Source organism: Dreissena polymorpha, unplaced genomic scaffold (genome assembly GCF_020536995.1).
Source record: "Dreissena polymorpha isolate Duluth1 unplaced genomic scaffold, UMN_Dpol_1.0 chrUn012, whole genome shotgun sequence".
Taxonomy (NCBI): Eukaryota; Metazoa; Mollusca; class Bivalvia; order Myida; family Dreissenidae; genus Dreissena; species Dreissena polymorpha.
In genome coordinates, this window is record NW_026273326.1 from 465,787 (window position 1) to 484,882 (window position 19,096).

Sequence of the window (19,096 nt, forward strand, 5' to 3'; positions counted from 1 at the left end):
ATTGACTGTATTGTCATAAGAGAAGTTCAGTATCAATTAGAAGTGAATCGGTGTAGAAATGAAGAAATAATAGTAAAAGGAAATTTTGGGTGGGCGTAGCCTATGTGGGCGAGGCGCTCCAGGGTTGGTAATGGGGCCATACATAGTTGAGATTGACTGTATTGTCATAAGAGATGCTCAGTATCAATAGGAAGTGAATCATATAGAAATGAAGAAATTAATGTAAAATAACATAAAACAAGAGATGTGTTTGTCAGAAACACAATGCCCCCTCCTGGGCCGCTTTGATTTATTAAAAAAAAAAATAATTTGGCAGGTTCATTACTTACCTCCCTTAAAAGCTTATTACTTCCTTTGGATTTGTTTTTTCTTTACCTTTTACCTTCGAGGATGATCGTGACCTTTCACCACTCAAAATGTGCAGCTCCCTGAGATACACATGCATGCCAAATATCAAGTTGCTATCTTCAATATTGCAAAAGTTATGGCCAATGCACCATACCGGGGGGGGGGGGGGGGGGGGGGAGGCATAAAAATGAGTTAAAACCTCTGACCTGGCCCAATCCCAACCCCCATAACTTTTGACCCAGGGGTCAGATCAAAATTCCAAATAGTGCAGGGTCGCACATATGCTCATAGCTACCATGTGTGTAAGTTTCAAGGTTCTACTGTGCTTATAGTGTAGGAGGAGATAGTGGCCAGGACGGACAGACAGACGGAAAGACAGGCGGCGGAGATAACCACAATATCCACACGCTTTTAAAAAAGCTAGGGGATAATAATAATGTGAATTAACCAGTATGTACCCGCTTCTTGTGTGCAGCTAAATCCTGTATTGCGAAGTTTGTCGCCGCAGCATATCTGACAACTCTGTTAAAACAAAGCATGTTAAAAAATGCATTTTATATGGCATTCTGTGAGTTTCTCACTTTTGAATGGTCCATGCATCAGTTGTCCCATCCCAAGGGCTGGGTACTCTGTCATATTGTCACCTTAGAGGGGCGAAATGGCTTTGTTGTATGACCTTATGATGTGAAAGGTTTTAAAAGTTTGCCTAAGTTAACAGCCAAGTTCTGCTTTTCTTGGCTTGTAAATCAAAGAAGGTATTTTTCAAGGCTTGTTTATTGCAAGGTCACAAGAGTTTAGTTGCGCATAAACAATTTGTTTGTGATGTAAGTTGTAACCAAATTTACATATCACTTTTAAGAAACAGGTTCAATTTTTGCTTTTGTGTATAATTACAACTTTAACAACTCCTACATGTATCTGCATTATCAGTGCTATACTGTCATATATCATTCATGTTTTAAAGCATTTAAATGTTGTTTTATTCATCAAAGTTCTGTTTGTGTGTGGCTGTTTACTAAATGTTTAGCTGTACTCAGTGCCTTCCCCAGGAATTTGTTCAGGCGCCCCGGGGGTGGGTTCGGAAGGGGTGTCCCATCCCGACGTTGATATTTTTTTAATTTAACGTGTCAATTCACGTTCTGTGGTGCGTTATAACTCAAAGTAAAACAGCGTCAAAATACGTCATTTGGTGCGCTCTTCAAAAAACTCTTCAAAAAATCCCCCAGTCATTTAAAAATATATTTTTTTATATTGTTTAATTGTTTTAAAACTTTTCCGCACAGATAGTAAAATCCCGACTCGAACGATTCCCCAATACATCCGTTTCAACCCGACTCTATTACTGTATACTTACTATTTTTCAAGTTTCTATTTATTACCCGATAATCCCGTTTATTCCGTTTTTATCAATCTCTTTCTGGTAAATATTTACGATAAAAGCTTTCAGTTATTTCTTTAACACAAACCTTGCCATTTTTTAAGTGACTATTTATTGATTTGATGAAATATTGCCTCTGATTATGCGTCAATCCCCTGACCTGTTGTGTGCTTGTTAAAACGCTCAATACACGTCATTTGAAAGCAATAGACGCGACGTTGTACATGCTGCATAATTTTCGCGCTCTTTTTAATTGAGAAAAAGATTCGACACAAAATAAATTTGCACTGCTTATTTGAAGCAAAAATATTTAACGTTGCGGTAACATTTACATTCGGAAGTGTGTTTCGGATTAAAAACGCGTTTACATCGACTTACGGTAATGGGTTTCGGATTACAAATTTAATTATTCCCATTTGAGATTTCAACAAATATTAACCGTTGCGTTATAAATTCAACGATAATTTGTTTACACACTTTACGAGTTGAATAAATGTTTTGACGGAATTATGCATGAAATTCACGTTGTCCACGAGGATCACGGCTGGTTGCCATCATCAGTCTTCTAACTATCGATTATCGAACGAAACATTTACAAGTGTGCGTAATTAATTCAACGAAAATTTGTTAAAGCGCATTACGAATAAATGTCAGGAAAACGAGGTGAATCAGTTCTATAAATGGACATGTTGAAATATACATGTTCTGGAATTAAATAAATTGTTATCACATAATTGTAACCGCTATAATAATTAATTGTTTACCACTTGCAATTAATTTCTCGTATTAATTATGAGTCATAGGTAACACTTGTTTACAGTAAAAAGGTGTGATGATAATGCCCGAAACCGTCTTTAATGTTGTGTACTGTACTAATTACCGGTTTTATATTACTCAAATGGAACAACTACTTGCTAATCAAGCTGCGATAAACTCTTACTTCATGCCCGACGTCAATCAAAAATAATGGTCGATAGTTAACCCCGCCCCCATAAGCATTCGCGTAACCGATTGGACGATGAACTTCACAGTTTGACGACTGGAAAGTTACCAGATACATCCTTGTCAGCATTTTAATGACCGTGTAATGTTAGAATAATCGATACGCGCGTCATGCTATTCTCTTATCAGTGGATTATCCATTACCCCATGTGGTGTTTATGGCGATTACTTGTGAAAGTAGGTACCGAGTGCTCTTTTAAAACGGAATATTGATACACTGATAGGGAAACCTTGATTTTTTTGGACATCTCCACTTTCTTTTACTAAAGAATACACTGATCGGAAAATTTCAAGCGCCCCGGGGGCTCTGATTTCGAAATTCAAGCGCCCCGGCAAGGGGCGCTTAAATGGCCTGGGGAAGACCCTGGTACTATAATTATTATAAAAGAAATGACCAGAATAAAGCCCAAATTTAATAGTAATACTTTGATGTTAAGACACTATGTATTGAACAAGAATTTCTTCCAAAATGCATCACATCAGAAGAGTTATAAATTATTCCAGGGAGAATACATGATCACTAGTAAATATTTAAAAGCGATGATAAAACCCATTGTCTGGTGGTGCAATTGCGATTGTCTAATCTGCCTGTGCAACTTGTATACTGGTCCTAGCAGGAGACAACTATAATCAACTTGGCAGCGGTTGCGGCAGACTGTGCAATTGGAATTTTAGTGAAATTGGCTGCAATTTGCTGATTTTCGTGGCATGACGTTTGCACTGTTGCAGATCTTAGGGAATTCTCAGCCATTGTGTCAGTGTGTGGGGTACGACTGGATGAAACATGACTGTTTATTCCTGTGAAAGATTTGAAAAGGAATCGTTGCCAATAATTGTTTATAATTTACTGCTGGCCATGTATTTGTAATATGTCTATTCTTCTAGTTTTCATCTTTGTGACCTTCTTCAGCATAGTACATCACATCATCATAAAATCATTATGTTAATGCTCATATCTGAATTATCATCATCATTATCATCATCATCATCATCATCATCATAATCATCATCATCATCATCATTTAATTAACAATCTACACCACTGTCAAATTTATCATCACTACCAAAATAAAGTAAGGACCACTACGTTGACATTGTTATATGCAGCTGCAGCTTGCATGTGCTTTCAATTATGATTGCCACCAAACGCTGACTCTCCGATCTTGAGTCATAGACATGGAATGAAGTCTTGAGAGAAACCAAACACCAAAATTCATTTATTTTGATGCGCCATGTAATTACTTAGTTTGAAACAAAACCCCATGTAAACAGATTAAGATGGCTGACTTTGATCCAATGTGAAATAGAGAACAATTAGATGATATGATTACAATAAATGTAACCCGGAAAAGCAACCTTATGCAAAACCAGACTAGTCTGCTGGTACAAATGAAGCTGACCCATCAATTTTCCTTCCAAAACCACATACCGTATCAACCGTTATTATTTAAATCAAGCTATCACTGGTTGATATAATGGACCAGCGTTGTTTGTACCGTCAGGGATAATAGCGGGTTTTCTAAACTCGAGCAATTCCGGGATCAGTCTATTCTCTCTGTCAGAAATTTCATTTGAGTTTGCAGCTTAAATTATTAAATGGATTTGAAATTGTCTTGGTCTATTGTGTCTTCAGTCACTTTTGCAAATGTGAACCTTAAATAAAATGCCTTAAATTTACAATTTATTTTGCTTTAAGATTGAGAGGAACCTTTATAAAGTGTACCAATTTCTGTTCAATTTATTATTTTAACCCTTACTTAGATACATATTTAAAGCCTCAATTTATGTCTCTTGTTTGTAGTCTCTCATGTTTGCTAACACTTATGATAACCTTTGTAAGACCGCAGTTCATGAACTCATGAAAAATTATGGTTCATGAACTATTCACTGGCAATCTGTGAACAGAATATTGGACATTGACAAATAGAAGAAAATGTTCATGAACTGTTCATGAACAGCAAAATCCTGAATAATTTTTCAAGAATTGTATTGTTCATGAAATGTTCATGAACACTTCATACCATTGGTGTTCATGAATAGTTCATGAACACTTCATGTCATTAGGGCTCAATAATAGTTCATGAACACTTCATGCCATAAGGGTTCATGAATACTTCATGACATTAGGTTTCAATAATATTTCATGAACATTTCATGCCATTTGTGTCCATGAACAGATCATGAACTAAAATTTCAAGAACATTTCACAGATGCGACTCATTTTCTGTTCACTGACTATTCATGATCTATTCATGAACTTGGTTCATGAACGATTCATGAATATTTCACGATTTTTTTCATGAACTGCAGAACAACGTTTCGCAGGTGTATATTCTATTGAGAACAATTATTGTTGTCCCCATGCAAAGCAGTCTCTAATTCACAACGTCTATCAGTTCTGTAACCTGTTACAACTGAAGCGTTCACCCAAAATTTATCATGATGGTGAAAAATGAATGTGACCTATTTGATACATGGCTAGGTGAGCTCACATAAAAAAAAAATCATGAGGTACAAACTAAGCATTTCAAAACGATCCATTGTTGATGCAAGCTTATTTTAAATAGGGAGGGATGCCAGAGGGGCATATTGATTTCTGACACAGCCTTCATGAATGGGTATGAAACTTTAGGCGGAGGCAGTATTGTATATCCCAATAGGCTCCACACTGGCTGAGGGGATGTCAAATTCTTCCTAGTTTAATACAGACATGCTGTTGTTTGTGTCCATAGGAGATATGCTTAAAAGAGCGTTGTACAAACAAGGAGACAACATTACATTTTGTAAAATGATGTCAGGAAATTGTAAACTTCAACCATGTTAACATTTTTGCACTTAAGTTCAATATCCAGAACTATATCTAATGAAAACTGACCTGATTTGAAATTTGGGCTGCTGTTTCTGTGAATAAGTGATCAAGTTAAACAGGTTTCCAATAGTTATATCATGATGATATTGAAACTGCATAACTGAGTTTACATTATTATTATTTGTTTCATCTCATTGTCAGCTGTTATGGGAATTCAGATAGTGGCTAATTTTCAGTTTTCTTTTGGCACCTTTAATGTATAAAGTGAGGCTAAATTTCCATCATTATTGTGACAATAAATCACCACTGCTGCCACAATAAATATTCCTTTAGCCAAACATCCACCAGTGCCAATAATAATAGCACATAGCAGCAATTTCTGTGATAATATTTATGCACCTTCTGACTTAATGCTGATAAGCCTCAAGTTAAGTTTTGAGGCTTGGCGATAATAGAATATGCAGGTCCACGTCTTACATAAATTGTTTGTGGAATGTTTTAGATTGTCTAGGAAAAACGTGATTCTGTTTCTGAACTTATTTACATTTCAATTTTTTATGCACAAAATATGTTTTAAAGATAAAGACTCTATGAAGTGGACTTTTGTTCTTGAGGTATTTGTTTTGCACTGCCTAACAATACCTGTTTAAAACCATATCTGAATGTGGGGTAAATTATATGATAGCAGGCAGTTGTATTTAAAGGAAACAAAAAAAACGGACAATGCATGTTTATGTGGCAAAAGATTCCCCGCTGATTTGAAATTGATAACAGAGTGAAAATCACCAAAATCACATTTAAAAAACGTGCCTGGCATCATAATCTTCATAATGCTTGTTTTGAAGAGATGGACCCCCTATATTTGTATGGATTTTTATTATCTTAAGTACCAGCCATTAACTGTGTCAGTGTAATCCCACTTCAATAGCTTATTAATACTCCTCTATAATGATAATTTGCCATAATGGATGATGTATTATGTAATCTTAACATTTCACCCAGAACCTGTTTCATTTTGATCAGAGAAAATATGTGTGAGAGGGAAGTTCACCAGTGCAAAAATTACTGATTTTCAAGCCCCTTCAAGAAACAGTAAACTGGATTCACCATGTCTGTCTTTCTGTCTGTCTGACTGGATGATGATAATGAATAAATGTCTACATGTTAAATACTGGTCTTGTTTTATTAGATGTCCTGAATAAATTATAAATGCATTTATATATAGCTTGCAGTCTTTTCAGGTTTTATGCTGTTTGCTGCTCGTCAGTATCTAAGGGTTGAAAATGAAGCCTTTATAACTTGAATTTAGTAATAAAGGTCTTTAATTTAATTTAACTTTCTATGGGACTACAAATGAATCAAACTACGTGTCTTACTGGAAAAGGGTTTACATATCATTGAATATTTAAATAGAATTTTTAAGGTAATAATAACTGGGCCATGATGCTTTTGCTTTCTTCAGAATGCCTTTTCATATCAATGTTGTGCTATTAACTCCACATACTTGACTGTTTGTATAAGTTTAAAGCCATTTGATGTTTTGTTTGGCGCCAATAGACATTTTGCGTGTTCTTTTGTGGTTGTTGTAGATTTTAAATGGCAATAAATTTATTGATATTGACATCGAGTTATTGACGCACTCTTCAGGACAAGCTGTATTGTAAATAGATTGTTTAAATTCCTTAAGTTATCAAGAATTGACATGTATTGGCTAAAATGATAAGGGTCGATTTGATTGAAATTTCATGAAAACTGTTTTCTTTGCCTCATTCCTGGCAGCCATTGAACATGGCCTGATTTGGGTAGATAGCAGACAAAAGTCTGAGTTCTATTTGCTAATGTTATAAGAAAGTTATGCAAATATGGATAACGTTTTATAAATACTTCAGTTTTATTTCATTAAACAATTGTTGCTGACATATATAGTGAAAATTGTTGTGAATAAACCTAACAATAATATTATGTACATGTCGTAATTCTTCTGATGGTCTTATTTTAAGTTGAGAAATTAGAATGTACAATATGAATGAAGTCACAATTATTATTAACTGATGCTTTTGCGAAATGTAGTTCAAACTTGTCCCATTGGTTGCTATGGCTACTTCCTATGACCTACACCCATTACAATTCAACAAATGAGCCTCCCTCTGTAATTAAAGGGGGTTTAATGCATGTGCGTAAAGTGTCGTCCAAGATTAGTTTGTGCAGTCTGCACAGGCTAATCATCATCAGGTTGACACTTTCCGCTTTTATTGTACTTTTTGTTTAAAGGAAGACTTTTCTTGACAGAAATCCAGTTTAGGCGGAAAGTGTTGTCCCTGATTTAAGCCTGTGCAGACTGGATTAAGCCCTGTTGTCTCAGAACGCCACTTGAAATGTCTGTTTAACCCTGGGTCATGACCCCTTCAAGGACTTCTTATCATATTGAAACATCAGCTATTAGGGCCAGAACAGCTCTTGTCTATCAGGATTATCATCATTATCATCCTTAAATGTTTGACACGCACTTAAGTGTTGGCAATATAATACATGCTAAATAACGTTCTTGTGTACTCTAAAAGACAGGCTTTAGAAATCTCAAGTATTTACCGACTCCCACACTACAGAAAGATAAGTATTTATTGCTGATTAATACGGCCAATTTTGCTTGTTAAACATGAAGGACTATCCATCTATTTGTAGTGGATGCATTAGTGATTGAGCATGGGGTGGTTTGATATTTTGGGTGTATTTGCTTTTATGCAAGAGCTGTGTATCAAGTGATGTACAAATAGTTGTCCTTGTAATTTAGTATTGGGTGACATGACAATACAATATCAAGTGCTTTAGTGCTGTAACAACAGTCACAGCTATACGAAGAATAATCAGAGCAACAACAACAATCACAGCAGAAACAACAACAACAGTACTTATGTATCCATTCATAATTAATGTTTATATTATTTATGTGTTTGGAAATTAGTCTAGATTGTGTTGGATTTTGTATATAACAATTCCATTATAATTCTCTGTATATATGTTTGTTTCATAAGAATTGCTGTGTACAAGAATGTAACTAACAATTTCATGATATTATACATTATTAAGGGTATAATGTTTCACAAGAAATGTTAAATGATCCCTAATTTAGTCTTCTCTGTTGAATAAACTGACACTATATTAGCCAAGCTGTGTCAAGAAACCACCACCAATATCATTCCCTATGCATTCTAAACCACTGAAAAGTTTTAGACACTTGTATGATAAAATGCTTGTGAATATCTATGCATACCAAACATCTATTACATAATTAGAAAAACATTCTGAATTTGGCTACTGATCAAGTCATATGTAATAAAGAAAGACATGTTTGACGCACCTAAGTTACATCATTGGTTGTTTCATATGAAGTCAAAATTAAAAGACATATAGGCAGTAAGTATTGTGCAATTAATTATGATTTGATAAGACAAAAAATATATAAAATTATAAGTGAGACTATTTCCTTAATATTCTTAGGAAATAAATACTCGGTTATTATGATCAATATCATTTATACTGTGGGTTTTACTGTGATAACAATTTCTTTGAAGAGAATGATTTTCCTTTAAGATAATCATCTCAGAATTGTGTTCTTGTGGATGAGCCAAACGTGCCTCTCACAGTCAGAGAGGGAGTCAGGAAGAATAGGTGGAGTATTTTGGTTTATGTGTTACATAGGCTAAAGTTAGTATGAAAACAATGCTCAATCGTCCTTTATTTTCATGTTAAACATGATGCTTTACAATATATACATGTAATGAAGGCAAACTAAAGATAACAAAATAGTTACAATACAGGATTTAATACACAACATGTTTACATGTAAACTGGTATCATATAATAATAACGACATGTATGGTTAAAAAATGCTTTGTACTCTAAAGTATACATACTACTTTCAACCAATATGTCAAGGAAGTTAAAACTTCCCAGTTTCATTATATGACCATGGATTATTAGTTTACAACTATTGGGCCATGCTCTGGGAAAACAGGGCTTAATGCATGTACGTGAAGTGTCATCCGCACAGGCTAATCAGGGATAACACTTTCTGATTTTTGTCCTGTATCGGTGAAACCGGAGGGGACTTAAGTCTGTCCGTCACACTTTTTTTGGATCCTGCGATAACTTTAAAAGTTCTTCATATTTTTTCATGAAACTTAAAATATGGATAGATGGCAATATGGAGCTTATGCATGTCATTTCATTTTGTTCCTACGTCAATAATTATGGTTGCTATGGCAACAAATAAAAAATTCTGACAATGATGGAGTTTCACCAGTAGGGGACCATATTGCTTCAAATTGGCAATCTCTTGTTTATTATATTTTTTGTTTGCATAAGTCTCTCAGCGGAAAACCAATAAGGCGACTTGTTTTATTCTTGGTTTGACTGTGCAGACTGCATAGGCTAATCTGGAATGATACTTGAGCACATCAGCGCTTCCGTTAGTGGACGTCCGGGCGTAAATTACGCCTGAAAACGGCAGTCGTACGTCCATTATGCAAATTGTGGAAGTCCCTTGGACGTCTGGTAATCCGCATGCACGCTATTTTCTAATACACAACACATGCAAATGTCAACAGTAAATCGGGTTATTCAGACCGTTAACTCCGCCTAAGAGCTACTGTTTACAATGAATTTCTCAGCGAGTGGCCAATATTGATTTTTTCAGCTGTCAATCAAAGTCTTCTTGGTAAGCGCATCAGCCAATCGGCGCTCAGGCAGTCGAATACACACCGACCCCACGTGAAGCTGTATACAAAAATATTAGCGACGTCTGTGTTACGAAGTTTTTATTCAGCAATCAAATATCTTAGCCCACGCTTTCCCCGAGGAAGAATGACGTTATGTTGTACATGAAGTTTAATTTTCGCATGACTTTCACCTGTACACGAAGTACACGAGAAATGTTTATTTATTGCTAGAATTTTCCTAACTTTCCGTGAATAATAAAATCTGGAAATTATTTCGGATAACACGTTTGATTATACGCATTTGAAAATAAGCAGTCTGCAAAATTAACCCATCGCCTGATCGCCAATGAGATGAAATCTCGGCTCTGGCGATAGAAAAATTGTCTATCGATTGCCTGATTTGCGATGAAAAAAATCTGAAAATACAGTTTGGAAATAAACCAACAAATAATGAATTCAAGAAAATTTGTTAGAGTGTGCGATCATTTGAGAAGGAATTTAATAGTCAGTTTAACAATGCTCTAAAATCGCGTCACATGATTTACGCATTTTCAATCGGAATTCCCCCATCCCACAATTCAACTTGCGTAAAATGGCGGACGTTTGTGGACGTCAATATTGTCTGTATTTTGGTTTTGAAAATATAAATCGTAATAATACTTGATTATCGGGTAATAGATAGAGTTGGAACATGTACGTATATTAAAATTCTGAATGAAAGTGGGACTTCAAAATTTATGTCTGGGACGTCCAAAATTTTAGGCTTGGAAGTCAGGACTTCCAACTTTTAAAAGCTAACGGAGCGCTGGCACATGCATTAAGCCCCGTTTTCACAGAAGGAGGCTCATTGAGTTATAACAAATTCATTTCTCAACAAATCACTGATGACTTCTCACACTTTCAAATTGACCATATATCATTGATAAATAAACTGTCAAGTTATTACAAATGCATTTCACCTCAGGGCCAGGTTTATCAAATAACTGTAACTAATTAGCCTATCCAATACCTGTTTACTTCACAATGGCTTTTTTACAGCTGAGCTGAGAGGATGGAATAATAGTTTCAAAAAGTTACCAACAGGGAAGATTTAACTGCGCCTCATTGTACTTCATGGTCACTTTCATCAGGCTGTTTCATCAATTTATCTTTTTTCAATGGTCACTGGTAACCAGAGCTTTGGCCTGGGGGCACAATGAAATGGTGATTTTTATCACCTTTTTGTTGTGTATTATGCGACTTTGGACACCCTGGGGTCACTAATGGGACAGTTTGGTCAGGAATGTTAATACTGGAGATGTTATGGATACGCATAATATTCAATCATTGGATGACCATAAGTACAATTATTATGACATGGTCATAAATTTAGTGGTGTTTAAGTACTGGCACAATAAATACCATTTGACTAATGTACAATGTTAACATGTATTATGAAGTTAAGTAGACTGAATATAGTCTGCAAGTGACTCACAGGCTGTTCTGGTTTTATGCTGGTTGCAAAAGCCATTTTCACTTTGCTTTTTATGGGAGAAAGGATTAAGAAAACACATTATGTAATGTAGGATGGCTATGAATTGACACAACTGCACCAGCATACACAAGAAATCACAGTTGTTACAATTGTAATACCTGTTTGGTCGCCTGAGCCTCTAGTACCCTCATAATACACAAATGTCACCATGAATGGCTTGTCCCATGTTGCAGATACAATCATGTCTATAAATCAGAGAGCGACTGCCATTGTGTCATTAAGCCAAAGTAATGGGGAAACATATATCTTCCATTACTGGAATTAGGTCATTAGCAACCTTTGCAAGAGGCTGCAATTTGCTGTACTTCAACATTTGTGTAATTTTGAGTGTGTTGATGTGCCTGGTGACAACTGACAAGGATATTTATAATGCAGAATCCTTGTTACCAGCATATGCTCTTTGAGCTGTTTTGTCAATGAAACCTGTAGCCACACTGAAAAACAAAGATGCACTTGTTTACCTTGTAAGCAAAAACTGTGGTCAGAGTTTTGAGTGCAGTTATCTCACATACACAATTGAAATACTATACTGAATATCATAAGTACAAAAATATGTTAAACTATATATTTGTTTTTCCTGTATGTAAATGTACTTAAGTTATTGCTTTCATTTTACCAGTGTATAATCTAAATGATGGTATGGTGTTTCTTATTACCTACTTTGTGTCTGGTCTATATTAAGCGCAATGACAAACTAAATGTGATCACAGTTGATAATGTTGTTCAAGTTTTTACTGCAATTTGTATCTTGATAATGCAATTTGTGTTGTTTTTTTAAAGTGCAATGTCAAACTTATGTTATCACAGTAAATTACTTTGTTCAAGTTTATTGAAGACCAATATTAAACTAAATGTGATCACAGTTGATAATTTTGTTCAAGTTTTTACTGCAATTTGTTCTTTTTCTATTTTTAGCTCAATGTCGCACCTCCCTGGGAATGCAGTCAGGGGAAATCCCAGACTCCGCCATCACTGCAAGTTCCTCGTATAACGATGACAGTGTGGGACCACGCAACGCAAGGTTTGTAAACAACTCACTTCTGACTATACTTTAATTATTAGCCGGATTTTTTTCGAAAAAATCTCGGCTTATAGATTGATGTTGTCGGGCGGGCGGGGGGGGCGGGCGGGCGGGCGGCGTGCTCGAAAATGTTAAAGTTCTTATTTCATGGTATAACTTTGGTATGCTTGGACCTAGAGTCTTCAAACTTGACATGAAGGTTGGCCAGGATTAACAGATGACCACTGGTCATTTCAAGGTCATTCATTTGAAGGTCAAGGTCACTGTGACCTTCAATATAAAAAATGTTAAAGTTGTTATAACTTTGGTATGCTTGGACCTAGAGTCTTGAAACTTGACATGAAGGTTGGCCATAACTAGTTAGTAACCACTGGTCATTTCAAGGTCATTCATTTGAAGGTCAAGGTCACTGTGACCTTGAATGTAAAAATGTTAAAGTTCTTATTTCATGGTATAACTTTGGTATGCTTGGACCTAGAGTCTTCAAACTTGACATGAAGGTTGGCCAGGATTAACAGATGACCACTGGTCATTTCAAGGTCATTCATTTGAAGGTGAAGGTCACTGTGACCTTCAATATAAAAATGTTAAAGTTGTTATAACTTTGGTATGCTTGGACCTAGAGTCTTGAAACTTGACATGAAGGTTGGCCAGAACTAGTAAGTAACCACTGGACATTTCAAGGTCATTCATTTGAAGGTCAAGGTCACTGTGACCTTGAATGTAAAAATGTTAAAGTTCTTATTTCATGTTATAACTTTGGTATGCTTGTACCTAGAGTCTTCAAACTTGAAATAAAGATTGGCCAGTACTAGAAGATGACCACTGGTCATTTCAATGTCATTCATTTGAAGGTCAAGGTCACTGTGACCTTAAATGTTAAAATGTTAAAATTGTTATAACTTTGGTATGCTTGGACATAGAGTCTAATAATGAAATTGATGGAAACTTCAAACAATATGTTACTAATTTGCTAATAAAAAAATTGAGATCAAACTTTCCTAATTGTCAATTCAAGTTCATATTTGTGACCTTAAATGTTATTGTTGTTCATGTATATGCATGCATTCAAAACATAACACAAGGTTTGCTCATGCCTTGAAAAGTACTTACATTTCATTTTGACCTTTGAACAATATTTCAGTAATTTAAGTATTGCATTGACAAAAACACGAAAGGTACTTTCCTGTCATTTAAATCAAAAATCCGGCTTCAATGCGGTCATCTCCGACCGCAGAACTCTTGTATCAAATATATTAACTGTAGCAGGAAATGTTTTAATTGATTGTAGCTCACTTATTCATGGGCCACATTATGGGAAAACTGGGCTTAATGCATGTGCTTAAAGTGTCGTCCTAGATTTGCCTGTGCAGCCCCACAGGCTAATCAGGAACAACACTTTACTCCTTAACTGGAATTTTACTAAGAAGATTCCTTTAATATTAAAAATACCATTAAAGCGGAAAGTGTCAAAGTTTCATTTGAACTGAAGCAGGCAATGTTTTGATTCATTATAGCGCACTGTGTAATTTGACTACAATAGCGCACTGTGTCATTTGACTACATAATGCACATTTCAAATAAGCTTTCGTTTATAACAGTCTAAACAAGAAATATCTTTAAAAAAGATATACGGCGTAAATAGTTTAATGAATGAGATCAAGGATAGCGAATGTCTTTTTCTGTGCAGTTCTTAGCTGCATCACACGCAGTACGGGATGTTACGGGGAGTTTTCGCGGCTTATTTTACATTATAACATATTGCTGGTCATAAACCTATAGATACAAAACAGAAAACCAAAAGAAGAATGGAAGTGAAATTTAAACATATGAGTCAACCGGCCACACGAGAAGTATCCGTATTTATAGGCGCGTTCTTCGAACAAACCTGTTTTAGTGGTTTGTCGGGCATTGCTATTTGATTCGATTATTAACAGTATCAATTATCATCGTGCTAATGCTTAAAGTGATATTATGGGCATTTTGCACTGTTGAATTGAGCTGAAAAGAATTAACAGGTCAAAATAGTTAGTTAAAATGTGGTTACTGATTAATTATCTGCAACTCACCTTGCTACCAGTTGTTTATAAAAATATATTTTATATTCGATATTCTTACGTGACCCACCCAGTCCTGTAAGCTTAAATGATCCGTAAAACAATTTCGTGTCTTTGTGTCGTATGAACAAATCTGCACTAAAACTAAATTTAGGTTCAACTCGTAAACGCATGATCAGTTGTCAAACGAAAGTACGGTTGATATTCAAATGCATTATTTTTCTCTTTCTGGTATATTGTTTTAGTATGATGATGCTGCATTAATTAATATAAGTGTATATGAAGTAGAAACATCAAAAATAATCAACGGTTGCGATAGACACCTATAAACTGTTACATGCTCATAATATCACTTTAGTACATTAGGCAATATGGACGAATAATTATTGTTAAATTTATCAACAATAATATTTATCATTGTATTGTTGAAAACACATTAAGAATCTATTATTTACATACCATAATTATATTGCTGAATATCTTCATTTAACATATTTCTGGTCTAAAGAATATTCCAGGTCACCTAGTTCACGGATAGCGTCTTTATTATATAACGATTATTTTACTGGCCGCCAACTCCGGTGATGACCTGAATATAAACTCTGAATGTCCGCGAATTGACCCGATATACCTCGCGGGTTGAAATGCAATGCTTTAAAGTGAGGCCTCGCTTCCATTGCTCTTTATACTTTTACATGTTAACATGTTGACAGGAATAAGGAAGTAAGTACTAAATATGAGAACATAGCCTTTTAAGTATAAACGCTCTTGCGCTGGTAATACTCTGAAAATAAAAGGTGTACGCACAAACTGTATTGATGTCGAGAATTGAGTGTAAAACTGTTCTATCTATTAAGCCTTTTCATTCGAGATAAAATTGTTTCATACAGTAAAACAGTGTTACAAAGACGCGGATATGTTTCCAATGTTCTGGTGGTATACTCAAATCAGCCAATGGAATAAATGAAGTGTATTCATTCGTACCTAGCCGCGGGAAATTTTATTGGAACTTTATTGGACACTTACAAAGATTAGGCTAAGGTGAAAAGCTGGCTTATGCAGCTTACGCCGAAAAACGCCCATTAGAATGTAGGCAGACTGTAAGTCAATGATTAATAATGGAATAGAAATTTCCCAGACACTTTGTGACCCCTAGAAACATTTGGGAACATTTGCACCATGTTTCTCACCCCACACTTCCTTCAACATGTTTCATGGAAGCCAAGATACCCCTTGCAAGAATAAACTGTTTATAAAACTTGTGGCTTATGTGTTTATTACATACATTGTTCTTGCTTGGGACTGTTTTTCCTTGAGTCATTTATGTATGCTGTTAATCATTGGACGGATTGTTTTGGGGAATTCCTTGAATGCTCAATTAAAAAATACCATGAACCTATATTGCATATTTTGCTGACAATTTCTTGCAATGTTTATTAATTTTGGCAAATAATTAATCCATAAAACACAACAATATCATTATATATAAATCACAAGTTGGACTTCAATTTATTTTCTTCGTTTGTTAAGAAGTACCTAATTATTTTTATCCAAATATTCCCAGAAATACATTCTTAAAAATGGTTTTTAGCTCCCTGAGCGCTTCATTTCGTTTCAAGGGAAAATCTGTTTTCTAAAGTAGCTTGAAGGCACTAAAATTCTTTGCTGACATAACCAGGTTGTCAATACTTTCTTAGAAAATGTTATTTAAAGTAATATTGAAAGTGTTTCCATGGCAACCAGTATACATGTGTATGTAAGAAAGGAGTCTATTAGTCCTATAGCTTGATTTCAAAAATCAGAAACTGTTGAAAATATTAACATCTAGTAACTTTGATGTAAAAAATTGTGTAATCTGAAATATGTAAAAAGTGAATGGTGAAAAATTTATGTTTAATTGCGCCACTATGTATTTTAAAGTATTGCACAGTTTTAGAGCTGTTTTAAAAGTAATGCAAATTTCATGGAATCCCACCCAAATTATCAGAATGTTTTAATACAAAATACACAAGGCTTTTTTAAATAAGTAAAACACATTGCTTTTTGCTATGGTAACATGTTTTGTTGGATTATTAGTGTGAATTAAAAAAATTAATGTATTTTTATTTAAATAAATCATTGTCTTTCCAAATACTTCCCTCACACCAAACTATTGTTAAAACTGCGTTCTTACGGCAACAGAGAAAGCAAAAGAAATATCTAGAAAGCCCTTGCTGTGGCAAGGTCATCACTAAAGCTGAGTCAACAAAAATGCTGAAAGTGGCACCCTTATGACCACTTCTTTAGGCGTTGACAAACATTGAAAATTGGTTCTAAGTAAGCCTGAAGACTCCTAGTACACATGCATGTTCCTAGTAATGCTAAATGATTTTATTTTTTAGTGCAGTTGTTGTGCAAATGTCAAGGTGACAATAGTCCTAGAAGACTCTCTGAGGCACAACATGTGGATAACAGTGTTCTGCCGTGAATCTTTACTGTTGGGGACAGGGACCCTTTAGGGTCAAATAAGTGGGGACAAAAGTGAAAAATCTGGGGGCATAGAAATATATGTGTAGCAGAATTAAATTTTCAGAAACTAATAACCTTTAACTTGCACTCTTAAACTGGCTATATTTCTTCCTACAGCCAGTCCACAGGATGTAACATTCTTATTCAAACTTGAACATTTTAAAAACTGTTTAAAACTGTCAAACAATTGTCAACATATTATCAAAATTTTGAACAGTTACAGGTATGTTATGTCGACATTTACATCTGTCTACATCTGCTGTGACTTCCCTTTCAAATTAGAAATACCGATAGTAAAGGCATTTTCTTTTTTAGTGCTAAATGCACAAACTGCATGTCGTTTTGTTGTTGTCAAACAGTAACCAAGAAAATTCTCGAAGCCAGTTCGCTTTCATGTTAAAGGGCAGAATTTTTTTTCGTCATTGCTAAACGATGTTTGGACTTGTTGGGTGTTATTATTATCGTCATATATTCTAATTTTACTTTCCGGAGGAAAACAAAACAAAATCGATTTTGTTTTCTGCGGCCGGTCACTTTCCGCCAATTTAATAGCTGTGGAAATTTTCTTGATATTTGATTGGTTGTTATAATCTCAACATACCAATGAAATAAAAGTGTTATTAAAGTAAATTAACCATTCGCTGCAAAATGACGTCACGTCCAATGAAATAATTAGTTCCTGTTACGCATTCACTCTATTTCTTTATCGACTTACACATTGAATCGATTAGTTTTTATTTCTTATTCCTGTGCGCCCGGGACTCATATACTGAAAACGGGTGGGGACAAATCTCTTTTTTTTGCGCCAATGACGCAAGGGCGCATCCATGGTAGAACACTGGGATTAGCAGAGAAATCTCAGTGTAAACATATTAAAATGGTTTCTCTCAGATGGAAACAATGAGTACATGGAAAATAGCAGGACTTGCGCAATAGTTGAGAGTTGATAGTTGGATTTCTTTGAAATAAATCAACATGGCGTTTTTACAATGACGTCCAGCGTTTTCCAAAAACTAGCTGTTTTTGTGCTATTGAGGATAAGGGTCCAGTGTGAGGGGCATTGAACTTGATCAACTCATATATTTCAAACTTTGGAGTTGTAACACTATAAAATCATCTTGCTGACATGAGTTATTCCAGTATAAAAATGTTAACATGGGTAAAGCCAATGCTTTCTGATAGGCTGAGACACCTCTGTTATACCCTGAACATGTCATCAGTTTGTAAGTAAGGTGTTATTTTCCAGAACAGTTTTCATTGATTTTGGTGGTAACAATCCACATGAAACCCAGAGAAAAAATAGCAGATGGTTTTTTTTTGCAGATTGCTTTGCTAACCTCCAAAATGCCTGCTTGTGAATCAATGTCAGCGATATATTGCCATGATGTCTATAAAATAAAGCCTGTTTCCTCCAGCAGAGATTACTTCTGTCCAATTATTATAGAAGCAAGTCCCAGTCAATCCATCATTTATGGCTGTGTAATGGTTATTTATAGCCAGTTTTCACCACTCCACATTCAGCAATTTTCCAAGTCATGCAATACTTAATATTCCTCTCCATTTTCTCTTTAGACAAACGCTCTTTCCAAAGATTGCAAATAACTCATGTATTAAGACGCTTTATGAAGACACCCTAATCGGACCAAAATCAATATATAAAGATACATTATGATGGCGCCCTATGAAGACACCATTTTATAGACCAAAATCAAACTATAAAG

General features: G+C 35.1%; 1 protein-coding gene across 2 annotated transcripts in view; it reads left to right on the forward strand.

Annotated features, from left to right (window-relative positions):
* Positions 1 to 19,096, forward strand: part of LOC127863520 (discoidin domain-containing receptor 2-like) — a 93,409-nt gene that overhangs the window by 21,701 nt on the left and 52,612 nt on the right. For both annotated transcript variants that reach the window (XM_052403061.1, XM_052403062.1), the window contains exon 2: positions 12,705 to 12,810. In XM_052403061.1, coding sequence (XP_052259021.1) covers positions 12,705 to 12,810 — 106 coding nt within the window. The remainder of the gene's footprint in view (positions 1 to 12,704; positions 12,811 to 19,096) is intronic.